This window comes from Carcharodon carcharias, chromosome 19 (assembly GCF_017639515.1).
Source record: "Carcharodon carcharias isolate sCarCar2 chromosome 19, sCarCar2.pri, whole genome shotgun sequence".
Lineage (NCBI taxonomy): Eukaryota > Metazoa > Chordata > Chondrichthyes > Lamniformes > Lamnidae > Carcharodon > Carcharodon carcharias.
Window position 1 is genome coordinate 92118318 of NC_054485.1, and position 22926 is coordinate 92141243.

General features: G+C 45.0%; 1 protein-coding gene across 2 annotated transcripts in view; it reads right to left on the reverse strand.

Moving 5' to 3' along the window:
* Positions 1-8269: 8269 nt before the first annotated feature.
* Positions 8270-22926, reverse strand: part of LOC121291856 (phostensin-like) — a 38323-nt gene continuing 23666 nt past the window's right edge. For both annotated transcript variants that reach the window (XM_041213460.1, XM_041213459.1), the window contains one exon: positions 8270-10538. In XM_041213460.1, the coding sequence (XP_041069394.1) occupies positions 10522-10538 (17 nt within the window). In that variant the 3' untranslated portion in view covers positions 8270-10521. The remainder of the gene's footprint in view (positions 10539-22926) is intronic.

Here is a 22926-nt window from a genome sequence, read left to right on the forward strand (position 1 = left end):
AGCTGTTTGCATGCACAACTCGCCTAGTCCCACTCCCCTGCCTTTTCCCCAAAGTGCTGCAAAATCCTTTTCTTCAGATAATTGCTCAATTCCCTTTCGAAAGCCACAATTGAACCTACCTCCACCACACTCTCAGGCAGTGCATTCCGGATCCTAACCACTTGGTGAGCAAACTACGTTTCATCGTGACACCATTTTGCCAATCACCTTAAATTGGTGTCCTCTGGTCCTCACCGATGGAATGAGTTTACTTCCATTGACTACGTCAAGACCTCTCATCATTTTGGACACCTCTGTCAAATCTCCTCTCAACTTTCTCCAAGAAGAACAGCCCCAGTTTCCTCAATCTATCCCTGTCACTGAAGTTCTTCATCCCTGGAACTATTCTCGTGAATCTTTCCTGCACTCTCTCCGATCCCTTCACATCCTTCTGAAAGTGCGGTGCCCAGAACCAGGCACAATGCTCCATTTGAGGCTGAGCCAGTGTTTTATACAGGTTCATCATAAATTCCCTGCCCTTGTACTCTATGCCCTTATTTATAAAACCCAGGATCCCGTATGCTTTATTCACCTCTTTCCTAATCTGTTCTGCTATCTTCTCAATCTATGCACAAATACCCACATGTCCCGCTGCTTCTGCAACCCCTTTAGAATTGTACCTTTTACCTCATATTGCCTCTCCCCATTCTTTCTAACAAGATGAATCACTGCACACTTCCCTGCATTAAGTTTCATCTGCCACTTGTCCACCCATTCTACCAACCAGTCCACATCCTTTTGAAGTTTATCACAGTTCACAATGCCTCTTTATAATTGATTTTAATTTCCTATGGCCATAATCTCCTATATAATGCCAATTAGTTTATTCTACCCAAGGAAGTTATATGAATCCTCTATAAAACACTGGTTTGGCCTCAACTAGAGTATTGTGTCCATTTCTGGGCACCACACTTTGGTGGGAAGGATATGAAGGCACCAGAGATGGTGCAGAAAAGATTCACGAGAATGGTTCCAGGGATGAGGAACTTCAGTTACGTAGATAGATTGGAGAAACAGGGGCTGTTCTCCCTGGAGAAGAGAATGTTGAAAGGTGATTTGATAGATGTGCTCAAAATCATGACGGATCTAGACAGAGAAGATAAAGAGAAACTGCTCCAATTGGTGGAAGGATCAGGAGCCAGAGGGCACAGATTTAAAGTAATTGGCAAAAGAAACAATGGCGACGTGAGGAAAAGCATTTTCACACAGTGAGTTGGTAGGACCTGGAATGCACTGCCTGAGAGCATGGTGGAGGCAGATTCAATTGAGGCTTTCAACAGGAAATTGGATCATTACCTGAAAAAGAAAAATGTGGAGGGCTACAGGGAAAAGGTAAGGGAGTGGCACTAGGTGAATTGCTCCTTCAAAGGGCCAGCACGGACACGATGGGCCAAATGGTCCTTTTTGTGTTGTAACCATTCTATGATTCTATTATTGCAATTGAAATGTCATGTGGAAGCTTGCAATTCCTGCTTCTCACCAGTGATGGTGATGCAGTGATGTTAAACTAGTGGACGATACCATTGCAGTATGATAAGCTTTATATATTTTCCACTATGGAGGGGACACAGATTTGTTGATGGCGAATATGATCAGGACTGCATGCAGGATTTCAAGATATTTTATTTTCTTTATATTTAGAAACAGTGTGAGTTGGATATCGAGTAAAAATCTCCACATAGCCCTCTTCAAGCACTTGTTATATTCAAAGACAGGCTGATCAGGACAAAAGACTCCGTTGTTCACTATGGGAGGGCTCTGACACTGGCCAGGAACACTGAGGGAATGTGATTTTTTTTTTTTAAAAGTCATTTGTTCATGGGACGTGGGTGTTGCTGGCTAGGCCTGCATTTATTCCCCAATCCTAATTGCACTTAAGAAGGTGGTGGTGAGCTGCCTTCTTGAACCGCTGCAGTCCATGTGGTGTAGGTACACCCACAGTGCTGTTAGGAAGGGAGCTCTAGGATTTTGACACAGCGACAATGAAGGAATGGCGATATATTTCTAAGTCAGGGTGGTGAGTGGGTTGGAGGGGAATTTGCAGGTGGTAGTGTTCCCATGCATCTGCTGCCCTTGTCATTCTAGGTGGTAGTGATCACAGATTTGGAATGGACTGTCGAAGGAGCCTTGGTGAGTTGATGCAGTGCATCTTGTAGATGGTACATACTGAGGCCACTGTGCGTCAGCAGTGGAGGGAGTGAATGTTTGTGGATGGAGTGCCAGTCAAGCTGGCTGCTTTGTCCTGGATGGTGCCAAGCTTCTTGGGTGTTTCTGGAGCTGCACACATCCAGGCAAATGGGGAGCATTGCATCACACTCCTGACTTGTGCCTTGTGGATGGTGGACAGGCTTTAGGGAGTCAGGAGGTGAGTTACTCCCACCAGAATTCCCAGCCTCTGACCTGCTCTTGTAGCCACACTATTTATATGGCTAGTCCAGTTCAGTTTCTGTTCAATGGTAACCCTCAAGATGTTGATAGTGGGGGATTCAGCGATGGTAAAGCCATTGAATGTCGAGGGGCGATGGTTAAATTCTCTCTTGTTGGAGAGAAAAATATCTCTTGTTGGATTCAAAAGACTACACCCAGTATCTCACTGGGTAGATTGCCAAGTGTGGGAATCATAAAGACTAGGGAACCCCCAGGTACTGTGCATGGTTAAGCTCATCTCAGCTGAGGCAGCATTTTAACAACAGCTTGCATTTACAGAGTGCCTTTAATGTAAAAATAAATCCCAAGGCGCTTCACATGGGGTATTATAGAACATTAGTATGACACTGAGCCACTAAAGGGGATATTAGGGCTGATGACCAAAAGGCTTGGTTAAAGATGTAGGCCTAAGGCGAAGGATAGAGAGGTGGAGAGGTTTCAGGGAGGGAATTCCAAAGTTTTGAGCCCAGGCAGCTGAAAATGTTTTTATTAACATATCCATTCAAAGGATGTGGGCATCGCTGGCAAGGCCAGCATTTATTGCCCATCCCTAATTGCCCTTGAGATGGTAGTGGTGAGCTGCCTTCTTGAACCGCTGCAGGCCATGTGGCGTAGGTACACCCGCAGTGCTGTTAGGGAGGGAGTTCCAGGATTTTGACCTAGCGACAGTGAAGGAGCTGTTGGAGCGATGAAATGGTGCAGCGATGAAAAGCGAAGGGACGAGGCCACAAAGGAATACAACAGCAAGGATAATCATTTTTAAAGCTTTCTCTACCTTGCTTCATGAAACTCTCATTGCTCAGGTACAGAACGGGTTTGAAACAGAGTAAAACTCCCTCTGCATTGTGCCATTAAACACTCCCAGGGCAGGTAAAATACAGGTTATGAGTAGAGTTAAGTGCCAAGTATCCATTGAGGGTTGCTTAGGTGCATACAATGGAGTCTAATGTATCGATCGGAAGCTATTGATACCAACAGGTCTTTGTGTTCCAATTTAAGACCTTACCCAACACACAATAGCAAGAACAATAGCCCTTTCCAAACCGCAGGTGCAGTATTGCGTCTAGTCCTGGACACCACACTTTAGGAAGCTTGTGAAGGCATTAGAGAGAGTGCAGAAAGGATGCAAAAGAATGGTTCCAGGATGAGGGACTTCAGTCCGTGGAGAGATTGGAGAAAAAGGGACTGTTCTCCTTGTTGAAGGGAAATTTGATAGAACTATTCAAAATCATGAGGGGGTTTAGACAGAGCAGATAAAGAGAAACTGTTCCCATTGGCGGAAGGATCTGGAACCAGAGGGCACTGATTTAAGGTAATTAGTGAAAGGGAAGCAGAGCAAAGCAGCCAGTAAGAAATTCACGTGCAATTGAGTTTTGTAGATGCGTTATGGGACACAGGCTGGACACCACAATGAGGAGCTCCTGCCTCTGCGCTTCCAGCACATGATGGGAAAAAATTGTGAAAAATCCCCATGAGATTGGCTGGCCACAAAAATTAATGGGCGGAAAATTCACAGATTGGATGTGGAATTTGCCAACAAACGCTCACGGGTAAAGAAAATCCCAGCCTATAGGCTACTGTGGCCCAATGATGTGGCTCAGCATCCACCTCAGAACAGCAGCCTACACGATACAGATGGAGATATAAAGTTAAAGACTTGGGTCAAGATCCTGGAACTCCCTCCTGAACAGCACTGTGGGTGTTCCTACACCGCATGGACTGCAGCGGTTCAAGAAGTTGGCTCACCGCCACCTTCTTGAGGACAATTAGGGATGGGCAATAAATGCTGGCCTAGTCAGTCTCGCTAACATTCCCAAGAAAGAATATTTTTTAAAAAGCTGTGACATTGAACAGGGATTCTTTCCCACAAAGAGATTATGAGTTGGCAATTGAAGCAAAGATCGTTCCAACGTATAAGAATAGGGTCAATAGGTTGAATGGAATAAAAGGAACATGGGAAGAGGGTGGTACGTGGGATTAAGTCTGTTGCTAGTGTGGAGGATAAACACGACATGGACTGACTGGTTGGGCCTGTTTCAGTGTTGTAATTTCTGTGTAACTCTTAAATGAACGTGACGTTTAAACCCTGTTCAACATGTGTGGGCATCCTTCGTCGCTGCGAGATAATGCTTCGACTCAGTAACTAGCGTGAGGGAATGAGCAAGACTGAAGAGCTAGCTAGTTGCAGGTAAACAGTGATTAACTGCAAACCAGGGTGCCAACACCAGCAAGGTTGAACAGAAGGGGAAAGGATTACGAGGTGGCAGTTACAAGGCCAAGCTTGGGTTTGTAGGTCAGAGGAAGAAGGGAGCCAATTATGGAGATAAGGAGCTCTGTAGATTTGAGACCTGGGCAAAAGAAATGACTTAAGAGGAGGAGACGGTGTCTTATTTAGTGTCGTCAGAGCAACGACACACAGAGAAGGAAGCATTGTACAAAGCTCTGGTTAGGCCCAATCTGGAACGCTGTGGTCAATTCTGCGCACTGCACCTCAGGAAAGATATAGTGGCCTTGCAGAGCATGCAGTGCAGATTGACCAGCATGACACAGGGGCTAAAAGGGTTAAATCATGAGAACAGGCTGCACAGTCTCGGCTTGTATTTATAGAGAGGATCAAGAGGCTATTTAATTAAGATGAATAAAGGATTTGGTGGTGTAGAAACTATTTCCCCTGGTGGTGGGGGAGTCCAGAACAAGGGGAGGGTAACCTTAAAAATAGCACTAGGCCATTCAGAGGTGACGTCAGAGGGCGCTTCTTCACTCTCCACCCCCAACACCCCACCGTCCCCGCAAAGCTGTTATGTTGAGGGCCAACTGAAAATTTCAGAACGGAGATAGAAAGATTTTTTTGTTTGGGTAAGAGTATTAAGTGATATGGAACCAAGCCAGGTAAATGGAATTAAGGTACGGATCAGTCACAATCCAATTGAATGGCAGAACAGGCTGGAGGGGCTGAATGGCCTCCTCTCATTTTAAGGTTCCTAAGGGGACTTAAGGGAAACAACGGAAGAAAGTGCCAGGAGAACAAGGAGAGAGTTGCAACAAAATGCAAACGAGCTCACCCCGGGGCGCCCAGTCCTGCCCTTTGCTGAGCCAGGACTCCCTTAATACCACAATGTCATATCCCCATGTGGTTATCTGTGCCTGCGGCTCACCAACTTTTCTCACCATGCTTTGTGCATTTACATACATGCACTGTAAAACCAATTTAGAGCTTATTGCATTCCCTTTTTTTTAGCATATTAAGTGGAGTCAGAATATTTCTTATTTTGTTGCTATATCTGTCTTTCCCAATCCTTTGTGCACCTTGTTTCTCCTTTCTAATGCTACAAAGGAGGAGTAGGGCCGATTAGGGACCTAAGAGGGAATTTACACATGGACGAAGGAGCCATGGCTGATGTATTGAATGAATACTTTGCATCCGTCTTTACCACGGAGGTAGATGCTACCTAGGTCATGGTGACAGATGAGGAAATTGTCCTAGAAGGGTTCAGAATTGATAAGGAGGAAGTGTTGAACAAACTGTCGGTACTCAAAGTTGACAAGGCACCGGGACCAGACGTGATGCATCCAAGGGTATTGAAGGAAGTGAGAGTAGAAATTGTAGGGGCACTGGCCATAATTTTTCAATCTTCACTAGACTCAGGGGTGGTGCCAGAGGACTGGAGAATTGCAAACATTATGCTATTGTTCAAAAAAGATCATAAGGATAAGTCCAGCAATTACAGACCAGTCAGTTTAACTTCAGTGGTGGGCAAGATTCTAGAAACGATTATTTAGGATAGAATTAGTAGTCACATGGAAAAATATGGTTTGACGAGGAAGAGCCAGCATGGATTTCTAAAGGGGAAATTGTGTTTAACTAACTTGCTGGAGTTTTTTGAAGAGGTAACAGAAAAGGTTAATGAGGGTAATGCTGTTGATGTGGTGTACATGGAATTTGAAAATGCATTTGACACAGTGCCACACAACAGACTTGTGAGAAAAGTTATTGCTCAAGGAATAAAAGGGACAGTAGCAGTGTGGATACAAAATTGGCTGAAAAATAGGAAGCAGACAGTAATGGTCAATGGATTTTTTTGGGCTGTAGGAAGGTTTATAGTGGAGTTCCCTAGGGGTCAATATTGGGACCCTTGCTTTTCCTGATATATATTAATGATCTAGATCTTGGTGTGCAGGGGACAATTTCAAACTTTGCTGATTATACGAAGCTTGGGAGTGTTGTGAACTGCAAGGAGGATGATGTGGAACTTCAAGAGAACATAGCCAAGTTGGTGGAGTGGGCAGGTAGGTGGCAGATGAAGTTCAATGTGGAGAAGTGTGAGGTGATGCACATTGGTAGGAAGAACATGGACAGATAATATAAAATAAGGGGTGAAATATTGAAGGGGGTGCAGGAGCAGAAAGACTTGGATGTATATGTACATAGATCATTGAAGGTGGCAGGACAGGTGAAGACAGCAGTTAATAAAGCATATGGTATCCTGGGCTTTATTAATAGGGACATAGAATACAAGAGCAGGGAGGTTATGCTGAATTTATATCAGACCTCAGCTGGAATATTGTGTGCACTTCTGGCTGCCACATTATAGGAAGGATGTGAACACATTGGAGAGAATGCAGAAGAGGTTTTTAAGAATAGTTCCAGGGATGAGAAACTACAGCTATGAGGATAGATTGGAGAGGTTGGGACTGTTCTCCTTGGAGAGAAGAAGGGCTAAGAGGAGATTTGATAGAGATTTTCAAAATTATGAGGGGGTCTGCACAGAGTAGATAGGGAGAAGCTGTTCTTGCTTCTAAAAGGATCAAGAATGAGAGGGCACAGATTTAAAGTGATTTGCAAAAGAAGCAAGTGTGACATGAAAAAAAACTTTTTCACAGGAGTGTTTCAGGTCTGGAATGCACTGCATGAAAGTGTGGTGGAGGCAGGTTCGATCGAGGCATTCAAGAAGATGATTATTTGAATCGAAACAATGTGCAAGGGCCTGGGGGAAAAGGCAGGGCAATGGCACTTAGTCATAATGCTCATTTGGAGAGCCAATGCAGACACGATGGGCCAAATGGCCTCCTTCTGTGCCTTTAAGATTCTGTGATCTTGGCTCCCAGCAAGTTCCAAAGCTAGCATTTGTTGCTGAACTGAACTGAGTGGCTTGCTAGGCCACTTTAGAGGGCAGTTAAGAGTCAACCAAACTGCTGTGGGCCTGGCATCAAGTGTAGGCCAGACCAGGTAAGGATGGCAGATTTCCTTCCCTAAAGGGCAATCAAGATAGTTTCATGGTCATTTGACTGACATTAGTTTTTAGTCTGCAGATTTTATTAACTGAATTTAAACTCCATCAGCTGTCGTGGTGGGATTTGAACCCATCTTCCCAGAGGATTAGCCTAGGTCTCTGGATTACTAGTCCAGCGACATTACCACTATGCCACCGTTTCTCCCTTACAACATTAGCAAACTGCCCTGCCAGGGCATTAGCTCCTCAGCTCTGTTCAGGTGTGACCTGTCTGGCCTGTACAAGTCCCATGCCCCCGCTGAACCAACGTGCCAGGAATCTAACACCCTCCCTCCTGCAGCATCTCTCCAGCCATGCTCTATTCTCCTATTTCTATCCTCACTAGCACATGGGAGTAATGTGGACATTCTTAACCGTGAGGTCCTGCTTGTTAACCTCTTTCCTAGCTCCCTAAATTCTGCCTGAAGGACCCCATCCCTCTTCACCTATGATGTTGGTACCAAGAACGAGTTGAGGGTCCAGAGCTGAGGTTTTGACTCAAAATAGTCAACTTCACAAGTCTACAGCCTGGGTGCCAGTTACAAAACTTTATTGAGGTTGAGGCATGCGTACAGTTTGAAGGATGCAAGAATGTGAGATTTGAAGTGCTGGCGTGCAATGTTAAAACCGTTTATATCGAACTAATACAAAAAAAATCATATATTTTTTAAAAAAACAAACAATACAGATTGTACAAAACTGCCCATGCTTAAAGGAGCCTCAGAAGCCCCCCCAGCCAGTCTTTTTTTAAAAAAAAACACACACACAACAGCTTGTTAAGCCCATCAGAGCATGACTTTGATACAAAAGTAACATCAGCCAGTGATGCTGTCCGAGGTCAGCTGCAGAGATTTCACACCCGGGCCAGGAGACAGGAACTCCGCAGCCACTGCTGGAACATCGGAACACAACTCGAGTGCAAATAAAATAACAGTGACTTCTAACCACAAACAATTCCATCTCACCTCCCAGTCTGACGCCGAGGATAATTGTGGAGGAAATCCCAGGATGCTTTTCCGATGATCTCAGGATGGTTGCAAAATGGCTTTAAGGCTGATTTAGGGCCAGAGACAAACAGTGATCTCAGGGTAGGTTCATGGATTGCGGGGGTGAATTCAGCAATGTCGTTGAGAATCTCGTGATTGTGGGTCGAATTCTGCGACCGCTCGAAGAATCCAGTGATTTTGGAGTGAATTCCATGGTTTTGGGACGAATTCTACGATTGCAGGGAAAATCCTGCGATTTCTGGGTAAATTCTGATTTTGGGGGAGAATTCTATGTTGGCAAGGAGACGTCCATGATTTCGGAGTGAATTCTGTGATTTTTAGGGAGAATTCTCTGATTGTGGGAGAATCCCAGGGCTGCAGGGAGAATGCCGTGTGTGAGAGATGCTCTTTTTCTTGCACAACTCTTGGTGTTTGTTGACCTCTGCATTGTCCCGCCCCACAGTAACAGCAACAGAAATCACTGCCCGAATCCAGACCCTGGTGCTCCTCCTCACTGCTTTTACCAAATCACGTCCTGTCCTGTACATGCTACTGCCAACGGGGCAGTTGGAAGCGGGGGAGGAGGGGGTTGGTTGTATGTGCAAAGGGGACGTTAGAAAATCTGTACAGCCCCCAGCCCAGGCAGAGCAACAGGTCCATCGAATCACATGACAAAGGTGCTACACTAAATCTATGGGGAGATGGTTTTTATTTTTTATAAGACTGGGCATCAGTATGTTCAAGGGATTAGCATTCGGGCAATGCGTGGGAAGGGCAGAAACCCGCCAACTGCCCCCCCCCCCCCACCATGAAACAGTCCTATACTCCTGGTGAGGCACATCCAAGGGCCAGAGGTAGTGGTCAGATCTGTTCTTGGTGAATTGCAACAAGACTGGTGGGATTTGGAACTCTATGCCAACCTCTCTCAAAAAGAACACAAACAGAATGAAAAACAATCTGGACAGAATCATTCACCACTCCCTCAACCCCTCATAATTTGTTCCTGGCACACTCCCCATCCCCCACCCCAGTCAGAATCCATTTCCAGGGCACTGAACCCCACATCACAATCTTAACTCTGGGTTTAGTGCAACTATCAGAAACTATCCCTGGGGCCTGCTCATGTCTGAATCAGTGTCCATGGAGTCTGGGCCTTGGTAGAATCCATCCCTCCCCTCCCGTCAAGAATCTGGAATATATTTATATGCCTTTCGCCAAATATCCTCTCACATCTCGATTAGCACCCTCAGAACTTCCTATCACATATCAGTGCTGCCTCAGCTTACACACACGGTGACAAGGGGAATAAATGTTATTGGAATACCAACCCCTGACACACAAAGCGCACAAACACGTAGGTTACTGTGGCAACTGGCCTCCTCCAGTGGCCTGAGTTCTTGAAGTAATTCAAATGATCCAGCGGATAAAGCGATAAAAAGGTAGCGAACATGGGAAATCTCTTACAGCGCACATTTTAAAACATCTGAAAATTTCTTCTGGGGTGTAAAGGCCCAATGTCTGTCTTCTCCTGACAAGGTAACTTGAGGCCTACACAGCCTACTGGAGTTCAGTTTAATCCTGAGAAACGTCTGCTGGAAATAGGCCGCTGGAGGCCCAGCGGTTTGTTTGAAAAAAGTCATTTGCTAAAGTTCCATTGAATAAAATGCAGGAACGCGTAGGACTGTTTGCTTGTCCTTTCCCTTGTCACAAGGCCCTCGGCAGCTTACAGGAGCGAAAGCAGATTTTGGCGGCAGTTTCCAAAGACAAAAGTCGTGTCAACGCGCTCTTAGGTTGTGTCATCACCTACAGCTTTCATCTGCAGAGAAATAAGAGCGAAAAAGCACAACTGTTATTCAGTGGCAGGATTGTGTCGTCAGGGAGCGGTCTTGGAGTGAGGATGGAACGAGGCTGGCAGGAGACCCAAGGCGCGCAGCAGGGCCGAGACTTCCGTCAGCCATCCCGCCTCAGTACTCCTGTCGGAATGTGACTGAAGCGTTTCCAGTATTTTCTGTTTTTAATTCCTGTTTCCTTCTGTCGCTGACCCAACTTACAAACTTCCAGGCTCTTGGCACCATAGAAATTGAGTCCCGGACGAAATATTTTCTTTCAAGTTTCTGCTCATACTCCACACTGCAGTTCAACAGAGTGGGACTAGGAAACTGGGAAAAACCTGCATTGTGCACAGGCAAAGTGAGAGGTGTGCCCCAAACCCTCAGCTTTCCAGTGTCAAGACTCTTCCCTGTATCTTTATGGGTGATGTGCAGTTTAAAGCTCCCTCTATACTGTCCCATCAAACACTCCCAGGACAGGTACAGCACGGGGTTAGATACAGAGTAAAGCTCCCTCTACACTGTCCCATCAAACACTCCCAGGACAGGTACAGCACGGGCTTAGATACAGAGTAAAACTCCCTCTACACTGTCCCCATCAAACATTCCCAGGACCTCTACAGCATGGGTTAGATACAGAGTAAAACTCCCTCTACACTGCCCCCATCAACACTCCCAGGGCAGGTACAGAATGGGTTGGATACAGAGTGAGACTCCCCCTGCACTCTTCTCCAGCCATGTACTCAGCGGCAAAAACAAAAACAGAATTTTCAACTCTTTCTTGGACTCGAACTCAAGTTCTGTCGAAGGGTTATGAGGACTCGAAACGTCAACTCTTTTCTTCTCCACCGATGCTGCCAGACCTGCTGAGTTTTTCCAGGTAATTCTGTTTTGGTTTTTGTTTTGGATTTCCAGCATCCGCAGTTTTTTTGTTTTTATGTACTCAGCGGCGGTTGATGACCTTTCTGTGAGCTGAGGCACAGATGCTCGTGCCTAATCTCAGCGGCATGGTACATAAGAACATAAGAAATAGGAGCAGGAGTAGACCATTCAACCCTTCGAGCCTGCTGCACCATTCAATAAGACCATGGCTGATCTGATTGGGCCTTAACTCCACTTTCTTGATTGCTACCCATAACCCCTGACCCCCTTATCAATCAAAAATCTGACTAACTCAGCCTTGAATACATTCAGTGACCCAGTGTCCACTACTTTCAGGGGTAGAGAATTCTAAAGATTCACAATCCTCTGAGAGAAGTTCCTCCTTACCTCTGTCTTAAATGGGAGAACCTATATTTTGAAACTGTGGATCCTAGTTGTAGCTTCCCCCATGAGAGGAAACATCCTCTCAGCATTTACCCTATTAAGTCCCTTCACAATCTTATAACTTTCAATAAGATCATGTTTCATTCTTCTAAACTCCAATGAGTACAGGCCCTTCTCAACCTTTCTTCATAAGATAAACTTCTCATCCCAGGAATCAGCTTAGTGAACCTTCTCTGAATTGCTTCCAATTCAAGGATGTCCCTCCTTATGTAAGGTGATCAAAACTCCAGGTGAGGTCTCACCTGTACAGTTGTAGCAAGACATCCCTACTTTTATACTCCATTCCCTTGCAATAAAAGCCAACATTTAATCTTGCCTTCCTAATTATTTGCTGTACCTGCAAGCTGATTTTTTTTGTAATTCATGTACAAGGTCACCCAGATCCCTCTGTACTGCAGCATTCTGTAGTCTCTCATCATTTAAATAATATTCTGCTTTTGTATTCTTCCTGCCAAAGTGGACAACCTCACATTTTCCCAGATTATACTCCACTTGCCACATTTTTTGCCCTTTCACTTAACCTATCCGTATCCCTTTTCAGGCTCTTTGTATCCTCCTCACAACTTGCTTTCCCACCTATCTTCTTATCATCAGCAAGGGTGGCCAATGGTGGAGCTCAAGAGTATTGGATATTCTGGGATAATCTAGGATCATCTTCCATCTACACTTAAAATGATTTCCAATCTCTCACTTGTTTGTGTGGGTCGAAACGGAGGCTATGAATCCAAAGAACTTTTCTTTAAGGTCCATTTGAACTACCAGGTCTGGAAGATGGAAATTTAATGCCAAAGGGAGTAATCCCTTCAGAAGAACTTGGAGTGTGGATTAAAAAAAATAAAAATCTGGAAAAGTCAAAAGCAGCACTTATTTGCATATTGACACCTTCAATGCCGAACATCACAGGTCAAGTCGTGTATCTCATTCTATAGGATCCATTATTTTATACGAATGGAGGCTTTGGTTGAGATACATGATCTGTCTTGTGATGTTCAGCATTGAAGATGTCAATATGCAAATGACTGCAGCTTGTGACTGAGTGGTTGCCTGAGAGTTTGGTGAGTGGGGGGGAGTTAAGTGAGGAGGAGAAGGAGGCGCTTTGATTTTGCTTTTCCTAACTTTTTCACCCTGTAGGAACTGGTTCTTACTCTACTACAGGGAAAGAAGCTAGCTGTTTGGTGAGTACCTGGTAAGTGGTTAAGGTCTATTATATTCCAATGGTTTAAAATAGTACAGAACTGGTACTGGTAAGGTTAAGAAATATATAAAAAAGAAAATAAATAAGTGAATAAAATAATTAAGTAGTTAATTAAAACACTTTAAGGATGGCTGGACAGGTGATGCACCAAGGCTGCAGCATGTGGGAGCTCTGGATGCCAGTGTGATCCAGGACAAACACGTCTGCGCTAAGTGTTTGTGGCTTGAGAGCTTCAGCTCAGAGTCATTGAGTGGGAGGCTGAGCTGCAGACACTGCAACACATCAGGGAGGGAGAAGGTTACCTGGATGCTTTCTGCCAAAAGACAGTCTCACCCCTTAGGATAGGGTCTTCTGATTTGGTCAGGGACACGAGAGTGTGGCTGCAAGTGAGGCAGGTAAGGGGACCCAAAAGGGCAGGAGTGCAGGAGCTTAAGTTTTTGCAATTATCCAACAGATTTGAGGTTCTCTCAGCTTATTTGATCGAGACTGGGGGGGCTGCAGCATTGATGAGCTGACTGACCATGGCATTGTGGTACAGGAAGCCATTCTAGTGGTGGTGGGGGGGAGCAAAAAGAAATGTAGTGGTAATAAGGGACAGTATAGCGAGGGGGAGTGACTGTTCTCTGTAGCAAGGAGTGAGAGTGCAGAAAGCTGTGTTGCCTGCCCAGTGCCAGGGTTCGGGATATCTGCTCAGGGCTGGAGAGGAACTTGCAGTGGGAGGGGGGATCCAGTTGTCATTGTAAAAGTAGGTACCAATGACATAGCTAGGACAAGGAAAGAGGTTCTGCGTAGTCAGTATGAGAAGCTAGGTACCAAATTAAGAAGAACCTCAAGGGTAATAATCTTTGGATTAATACCTGAGCCATGTGCAAACTGGCATAGGGAAAATAAGATTAGAGAAATAAAAGTGTGGCTCAAAGACTGGTGTGGGAGAAGTGGGTTCTGCTTCGTGGGACGCTGGCACCAGTACTGGGGAAAGTGGGATCTGTACTGTTGCGACAGTCTACACTTGAACCATGCTGGGGCTGGTGCCCTTGCAAGCCATCTAACAAGGGAAGTAGAGAGGGTTTTGAACTAAATAGTGGGGCCAAGGGATCAAATTTGGGAAGATGTGGTAAACCAAAGAATAGATACAATACAAGAGAGAAAGGTATTAATATGGGAAACAGACTGTGACAGGAAGGGATAGAGAGTATAATTCTAAGAGTAAATCAGCAGATAAGGCTAGATGTTATAAAAATAATATTAGGACAAAACTAAAGGCTCTGTGTCTGAATGCACGTAGCATTCATAACAAAACAGATGAACTGAGAACGCAAATAAAAATAAACAAATATGATCAATAGACATTGCAGAGACATGGCTGCAGGATGTCATAGATTGGGACTTGAATATTGAATGGTACATAATATTTAAGAATGGCAGGAAGCTAGGAGGCTCTGGTAATTAATGATTGTATTAGCACAGTAGAGAGGGATGACCTAAGTTCAGGAAACCAGGATGTAGAAGCGGTTTGGGTAGAGATGAGAAATGATAAAGGTAAGAAGTCAATTGTAGGAGTAGCCCCCTACAGGCCCTCTAACAGTAACCACATGGTAGGATAGAGTATAAAGGAAGAAATAATGGGAGCTTGTCAGAAAGTTACGGCAATAATCATGGGACCCCTTAATCTACATATACACTGGAAAAATCAGATGAGCAAAGGTAGCCTCGGTGAGGAGTTCATAGAATGTTTTCAGGATAGTTTCTCAGAACTGCATGTTCTGGAGCCAACCAGAGAGCAGGCTATATGGACCTGGTATTGTACAACAAAATAAGATTAATTAATTACCTCTCAGTGAAAGTGCCCCTAGGTAGCAGCACTCGTAATATGATTGAATTTTACATTCAGTTCAAGGGAGAGAAGAGTGGGTACAAGACGAGTATTTTAAACTTAAATGATGGCAATTATGAGGGCATGAAAACAGAGCCAGCCAAAGTGAACTGGCAAATTAGGTTAAGGGATAAATCAATAGATGTGCAGTTGCGGACATCTAAGGCGCTTTTCAGAATATGCAGAATAGATAAATTCCAACGAGAAAAATTCCAAGGGGCGTTGGTCTCTTAAGGTCTGCTGCAACCATATATGTTGAGGGTCTTGATTTAGATCTCAAGGGATCTGTCTCCATGCTACCTATGCTAGGCAAGATATTGAGACTGACAAGGGTTCTGGTTGAACACAATTACTTGAAATTTATTACTGGCAAAAACTATATACAGCTCTGCACAGGGCTTGATCTAGCCTGGGTCCTAACAGATACAGAGGCTGATTACTTGACTAGAAGCCTGACTCATAAGGCATACATGAAGTCTTACTGATACAGAGTCACAGGCAGCAGTGAACATCTGCAGTAGAGATCACAGGCAATAGTGAACATCTAACACCGAGGCTGTACCTTTTATCCTCCAGCCTTATACACAGGGATGTCATAGTGATGTCACTATGCAGTTTCTTAAAGGGACATGTCATTGTCTGCATTGGCATGCATACAATATCACAACAAGGAGGACCCGCCATCCATGGTTAACTAAAAAATGTTAACGATAATATCAAACTTAAAGGAAAAGTATATAATTGTGCAAGGATTGATGGCAGGCCGGAAGACTGGAAAGAATATTAAAAACATCAAAGAACGACTAAAAGATTAATAAGGAGGGAAAAATTAGAGTATGAGGAAAAGCTATCTAGGAAGAGTGTCCTGCAGTCAGCATCGCGGTGAAGCAGTCTGGGAAGAGTGTTCTGCAGTCAGCATCACAATGAATGTCTGCATTGAATACTAATTGTATTATAATTGCATTGAAGCACCTCAGAATGCAACATGATGTATGTTGATAACTCCAATACCATTGTCTGTAATGACCATATTGAAATGATTGCAATATTCATTGATTGTATTGAAGCACCTTGTGATCCATGTGTAAAAGTTGAATCTGATTGTACTTTTTGTGATGGTGATTTTGAAATGTTTTGTAGTGTTCTTCCAGATATTTTATGAATAAAGTATATTTTTCGACCAAAGAAATGTCTGGGAAGAGTGTCCTGCCGTCAGTTCTTGTTGAAAATAACAAGAGTGACATCACAAGAAAGCGTGAGAGCGCGATGGAGAGATCAGGACCAGCGCAAGTGTGTGGAAGCTTCAAAAAGTGACGTTAGCACAAAGGTGAGAGCTGACTGGTGAGTAGTAGGTAAGTGTTTATCTCCAGTTTTTCTCCAGGTTAAAATAGATTAAGCTAAGGAAAGGTAAGAGTTCTAGTTTTTATTTAAAATACATAAATAATTTAACTTTTTTTACTGTATTTAATTTAAAGTAAGGGGTTTTTTTTCAACTAGAGGCAGGGCAGGGCAGCTCAGTCCTGTGTTATGCACCCCCTGTACCTTGTGGGAAGTCTTGACACTCCTTGCGCTCTGACCAACCACGTGTGCAGGAAGTGCCACCAGCTGCAGCTACTTGAGCTCTGAGTTTCTGAGCTTGAGCAGCAGCTGGAGACACTGAGGTACATCCGCGAGGCTGAGAGTTTTGTGGATAGCACGTTTTTAGACGGGGTCACCCCACAGCTTACGGAAGTGCAGACAGAGAGAGAATGGGTGACCATCAGTCAGAAGAAAGGTGTCAGGCAAGTAGTCAGGAAACCTGAGTGCATCTCGCTCGAAAACTGTTTTTCTGTGTTGGAAAACGCTGAGTGACAGTTCCTCTGGGGAATGCAGCCATGCTCATGGCACTGTGAGTGGCTCAGCTGCACAGGGTGGGGGGGAGGAAAAAGAGGGGAAGACCAATAATGGTAGGAGGCTCAATAGTATGGGGAACAGACAGGCGTTTCTGTGGCCGTAGACGTCACCCCAGGATGGTATGTTGCCTCCCTGATGCCAGGGTCAAGGATGTCACTGAATGGCTGCAGGGCATTCTAAAGGGGGAGGGCAAACAGACAGAGATCGTTGTACATATTGGTACCAAGGACATAGATAGAAAGAAGGATGAGGTCCTCCAAGCAGAATTTAGGGAGCTAGGAAGCAGATTAAAAAAACAGGACCTCAAAGGTAGTAATCTCTGGATTACTTCTGGTGCCACATGCTAGTGAGTATAGAAATAGGAGGTTAGTCCAGGTGAATGTGTGGCTGGCGAGATGGTGCAGGAGGGAGGACTTTAGATTTCTGGGACATTGGGACTGTTTCTGGGGGCAGTGGGACCTGTACAAGGCGGACAGGTTGCACCTGAACCAGAATGAGACCAACATCCTTGTGGGGAGGTTTGCTAGTGCTGTTGGGGAGGGTTTAAACTAACTTGGCAGGGGGGATCCTGCCAAGGATCCTGAGGTTCAGCAGGGGGAGATGCACAGCCAAAATTAGAAGAGAGAGCAAGTGAGTCTGGAAGGCATAGAAATTATAGACCAGTTAAGGCACAAGGGAGTTTGGCATGGTTGGATGGTATTTATTTTAATGCAAGGAGTCTGACAAATAAGGCAAATGAGTTGAGGGCACAAATTAACACATGGAAGTATGATGTCATTGCTGTCACAGAGACATGGTTGACAGAGGGGCAGGATTGGTAGTTCAATATTCCAGGATATAGAGTCTTCAGGTGAAACAGGGAAGAAGGTAAAAGAGGAGGGGGTATCGCAATATTGATCAAGGAATCAATTACAGCAATAAGGAGGGATGACATCTTAGCAGGCTCCTCATATGAAGCCATATGGGTGGAACTGGAAAACAAAAAAGGAGCAATCATATGGAGTATACTACAGGCCTCTGAGCAGTCAGATAGAAATAGAAGAGCAGATCTGTCAGCAAACTTCAGAGACATGTAAAAATAGTAGGGTAGTAATAATGGGGGATTTCAACTTCCCCAGCATTAACTGGGTTAGTCATAGTGTTAGTCATAGCTTTAGAAGGAGTGAAATTCTTAAAATGCATCCAGGAGAGCTTTTTAAGCCAGTAGGTAGAAGGTCCTACAAGAGAGGGAGCAGCCCTGGACTTAATTTTAGGCAATGAAGCCGGGCAAGTGGTAGAGGTATCAGAGGGGGAGCATTTTGCAGATAGTGATCATAACTCTGTTAGATTCAAGGTTGTTATGGAAAAGGACAAGGATGGGCCGGAAATCAGAGTTCTAAATTGGGGGAAGGCCGATTTTAATAAGATCAGATATGATTTGGCCAGAGTGGACAGGGAGCAGCTCCTTTTAGGTAAATCTGCATCAGAGCAGTGAGACTCATTCAAGAAGGAAATAGGGAGAGTACAGGGCCAACATATTCCAGTAAAGATAAAGGGTGGGACCAACAAATCCAGGGACCCCTGGATGTCAAGGGATATATAGGATTGGATAACGAGAAAAAGGAAGGCTTATGGCAGATACTGAGGGCTCAAAACAGTGGAAGCCCTACAGCAGTATAGAATGTGTAGGAGGGAACTTAAAAGGGAAAATTAGGAGAGCAAAAAGGGGGCATGAAAAAACATTGACAGGTAAAATAAAGGAAAATCCAAAGTTATTTTACAAGTACCTTAAGAGTAAGAGGATAATTAGGGAAAGAGTAGGGACCATTTTGTGTGTGGAGCCAGAAGACATAGGTAGGGTACTAAATTAATACTTTGTGTCAGTGTTCACAAGTGAGAGGGACGATGTGGGTATTGTAATTAGGCAGAAGAACAGTGATATAATTAAAGAAATTAGCATAGAAAGAGAAGAGGTTCTAAGTGGTCTGGCAGGCTTAAAAGTAGATAAATCTCCAGGCCCGGATAAAATGTTGAGTGAGGTAAGGGAGGAGATAGCAGGGGCGCTGGCAATAATTTTCAATACCTCTCTGGCCACAGGAGAGGTGCCAGAGGACTGGCAGACGGCCAATGTGGTACTGTTATTCAAGAAGGGAGGAAGGGATAAACCAGGGAACTACAGGCCTGTCAGTCTAACCTCAGTGGTGGGGAAACTATTGTAAGCAACTCTGATGGACAGAATTAATCTACACTTGGAGAGTCAGGGATTAATCAAGGATAGTCAGCATGGTTTTGTTAAGGGGAGGTCATGTCTGACCAATTTAATTGCATTTTTCGAAGAGGTGACCAGGTATGTGGATGAGGGCAATGCATTTGACGTAGTCTACTCTGTTAGATTCAAGGTTGTTATGGAAAAGGACAAGGATGGGCCAGAAATCAGAGTTCTAAATTGGGGGACGGCCGATTTTAATAAGATCAGATATGATTTGGCCAGAGTGGACAGGGAGCAGCTCCTTTTAGGTAAATCTCTAGGTAAGGCTTTTGATGAGGTCCTGCATGGGAGACTAATAAGGAAGATAAGAGCCCATGGAATCCAAGGCAATTTGGCAAATTGGATCCAGAATTGGCTGACTGGCAGGGAGCAGAGGGTGATGGTCGAGGGTTGTTTTTGTGACTGGATACTTGTGTCCAGTGGGGTTCCACAGGGATTGGTGTTGGGTCCCTTGCTGTTTGTGCTATATATAATTGAATTAGACTTGAATGTAGGAGGGTTGATCAGTAAGTTTGCGGATGACACAAAAATTGGTGGGGTGGTAAATAGTGAGGAAGATAGCCTTAAATCACAGGAGGATATAGACAGGCTGGTCAGATGGGCTGATCAGTGGCAAATGGAATTTAATCCAGATAAGCGTGAGGTGATGCACTTGGGCAGGACAAACAAGGCATGGGACTACACAATGAATGGTAGGACCCTGGGCAGTACTGAGGATCAGAGGGACCTTGGTGTGTATGTCCACTGGTCCCTTAAGGTAGCGGGATTGGTAGATAAGAACCGCCTTCTTAACTGGTGGTTAAGAAGACGTATGGGATACTTGCCTTTATTAGCCGAGGCATAGAATATAAGGTCAGGGAGGATATGCTGGAACTGTATAAAATGCTGGTTAGGCCACAGCTAGAATATTGCGTGCAGTTTTGGAATCCACATTATAGGAAGGATGTGATTGTATTGGAGAGAGTGCAGAGGAGATTTACCAGGATGTTACCTAGGCTGGAGAGTTTTAGTTATGAGGAGAGATTGGATAAACTGGGGTTATTTTCCCTAGAGCTGAGGAGATTGAGGGGGGACATGATTGAGGTGTATAAACTTATGAGCGGCATAGATAGGGTAGACAGGAAGGAACTTTTGCCCTTGGTAGAGGGATCAATAACCAGGGGGCATAGGTTGAAGGTAAGGGGCAGGAGGTTTAGAGGGGATGTGAAGAGGAACTTTTTCACCCAGAGAGTGGTGGGAATCTGGAACCCACTGCCTGAAAGCGTGGTAGAGGCAGAAACCCTCATAACATTTAAGAAGTATTTGAATATGTACTTGCGATGCCTCGGCATACAAGGCTATGGGCCTAGTGCTGGAAAATGGGATTAGAATAGTTAGGTACAAAAACAAAAATAGCTGGAAAAACTCAGCAGGTCTGACAGCATCTGCGGAGAGGAAGACAGTTAATGTATCGAGTCCGTATGACTCTTCAGCAGATGTTCTGCAGGACACTGTATACAATATCGGGCTCCTTATTAAAGGAGGGATGTAAATGTTTTGGAAGCAGTTCAGAGAAGGTTTACTAGACTAATACCTGGAATGGGAGGGTTGTCTTATGAGGAAAGGCTGGACAGTCTAAGGTTGTACTGCTAGAGCTTAGAAGAGTAAGAGGCGACTTGATTGAAACATATAAGATCCTGAGGGACCTTGACAGGGTGGATGTGGAGAGGATGTTTCCTCTTGTGGGAGAACCTAGAACTAGGGGGCACTGTTTAAAAATAAGGGGTCACCCATTTAAGACAGAGATGAGGAGAAATTTTCTCACAGAGGGTCGTGGGTCTTTGGAACTCTCTTCTTCAAAAGGCGGTGGAAGCAGAGTCTTTGGGTATTTTTAAGGCTGAGATAGATAGATGAGCAAGAGTGTGAAGGGTTATTGGGGGTCGGTGGGAATGTGCAGTTGAGGTTACAATCAGATCAGCCATGATCCTATTTAATGGCAGAGCAGGCTCGAGGAGCTGAGTGGCCTACTCCTAATTTGTATGCTTGTCTTTTGAGGTGATTCAGAGCTGAATTAAATGCTCTTGAGATCCCAGGCACTAAACTCATTTAACATTCAGGGACCCTTGCAACATTTTCCTCCATCATTGTCCCTGCTCCCCAAGCTCATTTGGGATCCATTAAAACATAAATATAAAATAAAATGGATACAAAGGCCTATACATTGCATTAGTAGTGGAGCAAATCCTATCATAATATACCAAGCTTAAAAGAAACATATTGTCATAGGTACCAATTGTGGGTGTGTGTGTTAGTCTGCCTTGAGGTGATTAGAGGATATGAGGGACAGATAAATGTTCTGGGGTTTTGTTTAACTCTCATTGGGATTACATAGGATATATGGCACATAAACAGCCCATTTGACCCAAAGTAGTCCATGCCGGTGTTTATGTTCCACTCGAACCTCCTCCCGTCTTTTCTAATAGAAATCTACCATCGTAGTCCCTTTTCTGTGCCACTATCTCCCATCATCTTTCCACCAATCTGTTTCTGCCTCGCAACTAAAATTTAACTGAATTCTGAATTTAATAGCAGCACCTTTTCTGTGGGATGCCAACCAGTCAGATTGTGAGTTGGGCAGTCCCAACATGTCCATGCAGGTGTTTCTGCTGCACACAGGCATCCTCCCACCGGACTTCATATAAACCTGTCACAGCATCCTTGTATTCCCTTCTCCCTCTTGCGTTTACCAAGATTCCCCTTAAATACACCTATACTATTTCCCTTAGTTATTCCCTGTGGTAGCAAGTTCCACAGTCCCACCAGTCATTGGGTAAAGAAGTTCCTCCTGAATTCCCTACTGAATGTATCAGTGACTATCTTATATTCATGGCCCCTAGTTCTGGGCTCCCTCACACATGGTAATGTATTCTCTGCCTCTACCCCATCAAATCCTTCAAAATCGTGAAGACTTCTGTCAGGTCACTCCTCAGCCTTTTCTTTTGGACAAAGAAGGACCCCAATCTGTCTAAACTTTCCTGATGGGTATAAACCTCTCAGTTTTGCCATCATCTTCAATGTACTATTTATGTTCCAGGGCGTTTCACCAGGGCCATGATTTTTAGGCGTGGTTTCCCTTCCTGCCGTTCGCAGATTGAGCGGGGAACACATCCCTGCTGTTACTGCCTGCCCCTCAGCCACCTCGCACTCGGGAGAAGTCCCCACCTCAGAGCACAGATGACAAATCCGTTTGGCCAGCAGCTCTCTAGTCCCTGCAGTGCCAGGAGCTACAGTGGCCAGGACTGGAACTGCAAGCAGTCCCCAGAGCCGAAGACCCGGGAGTCCAGGACCAGGTAGGTTTTGGGGGGGTCTCAGGACGAGAAGCGTAGATGAGGCCTGTGGGGACGGACAGATGAGGATTGGGGTGTCGGTGGAGGGGGAGGGGGTTGGGAGGGAGAACCTGAGGGGACTGGGCCTTATGGGGGAGGAGGGGGGGGGAGCGCCAGATGTTAAAAAGGGGGCTGCTGATGGAGGTGCCACCTCCTTCCCTCCCAAGGCCTGAGCCCAGTTTATTTTTGGGCTTCCCCCCTGCCCCCAAACTCCTCCTGCCAACCTGAAAATTGAGACTGGGCAGGAAATGGCCCTTAAGCGGTCAATAATTGGCCATTTAAGGGCCTCAACTGGGGCAAGGGCGACCAAACCGACCTTGGCCTCCCCTACCCCAGCGTGAAATTATGGAGAGGTCGTGTTGGGTGGGAACCTAGCGGGAAGCCCATCCGAGGAATTGTACTCACCCACCCCCTCTCCCCCCCCCCCACCTATGTTGGTGTGGGCATGTAAAATTCTGCCCCGGGGTGTAAATCA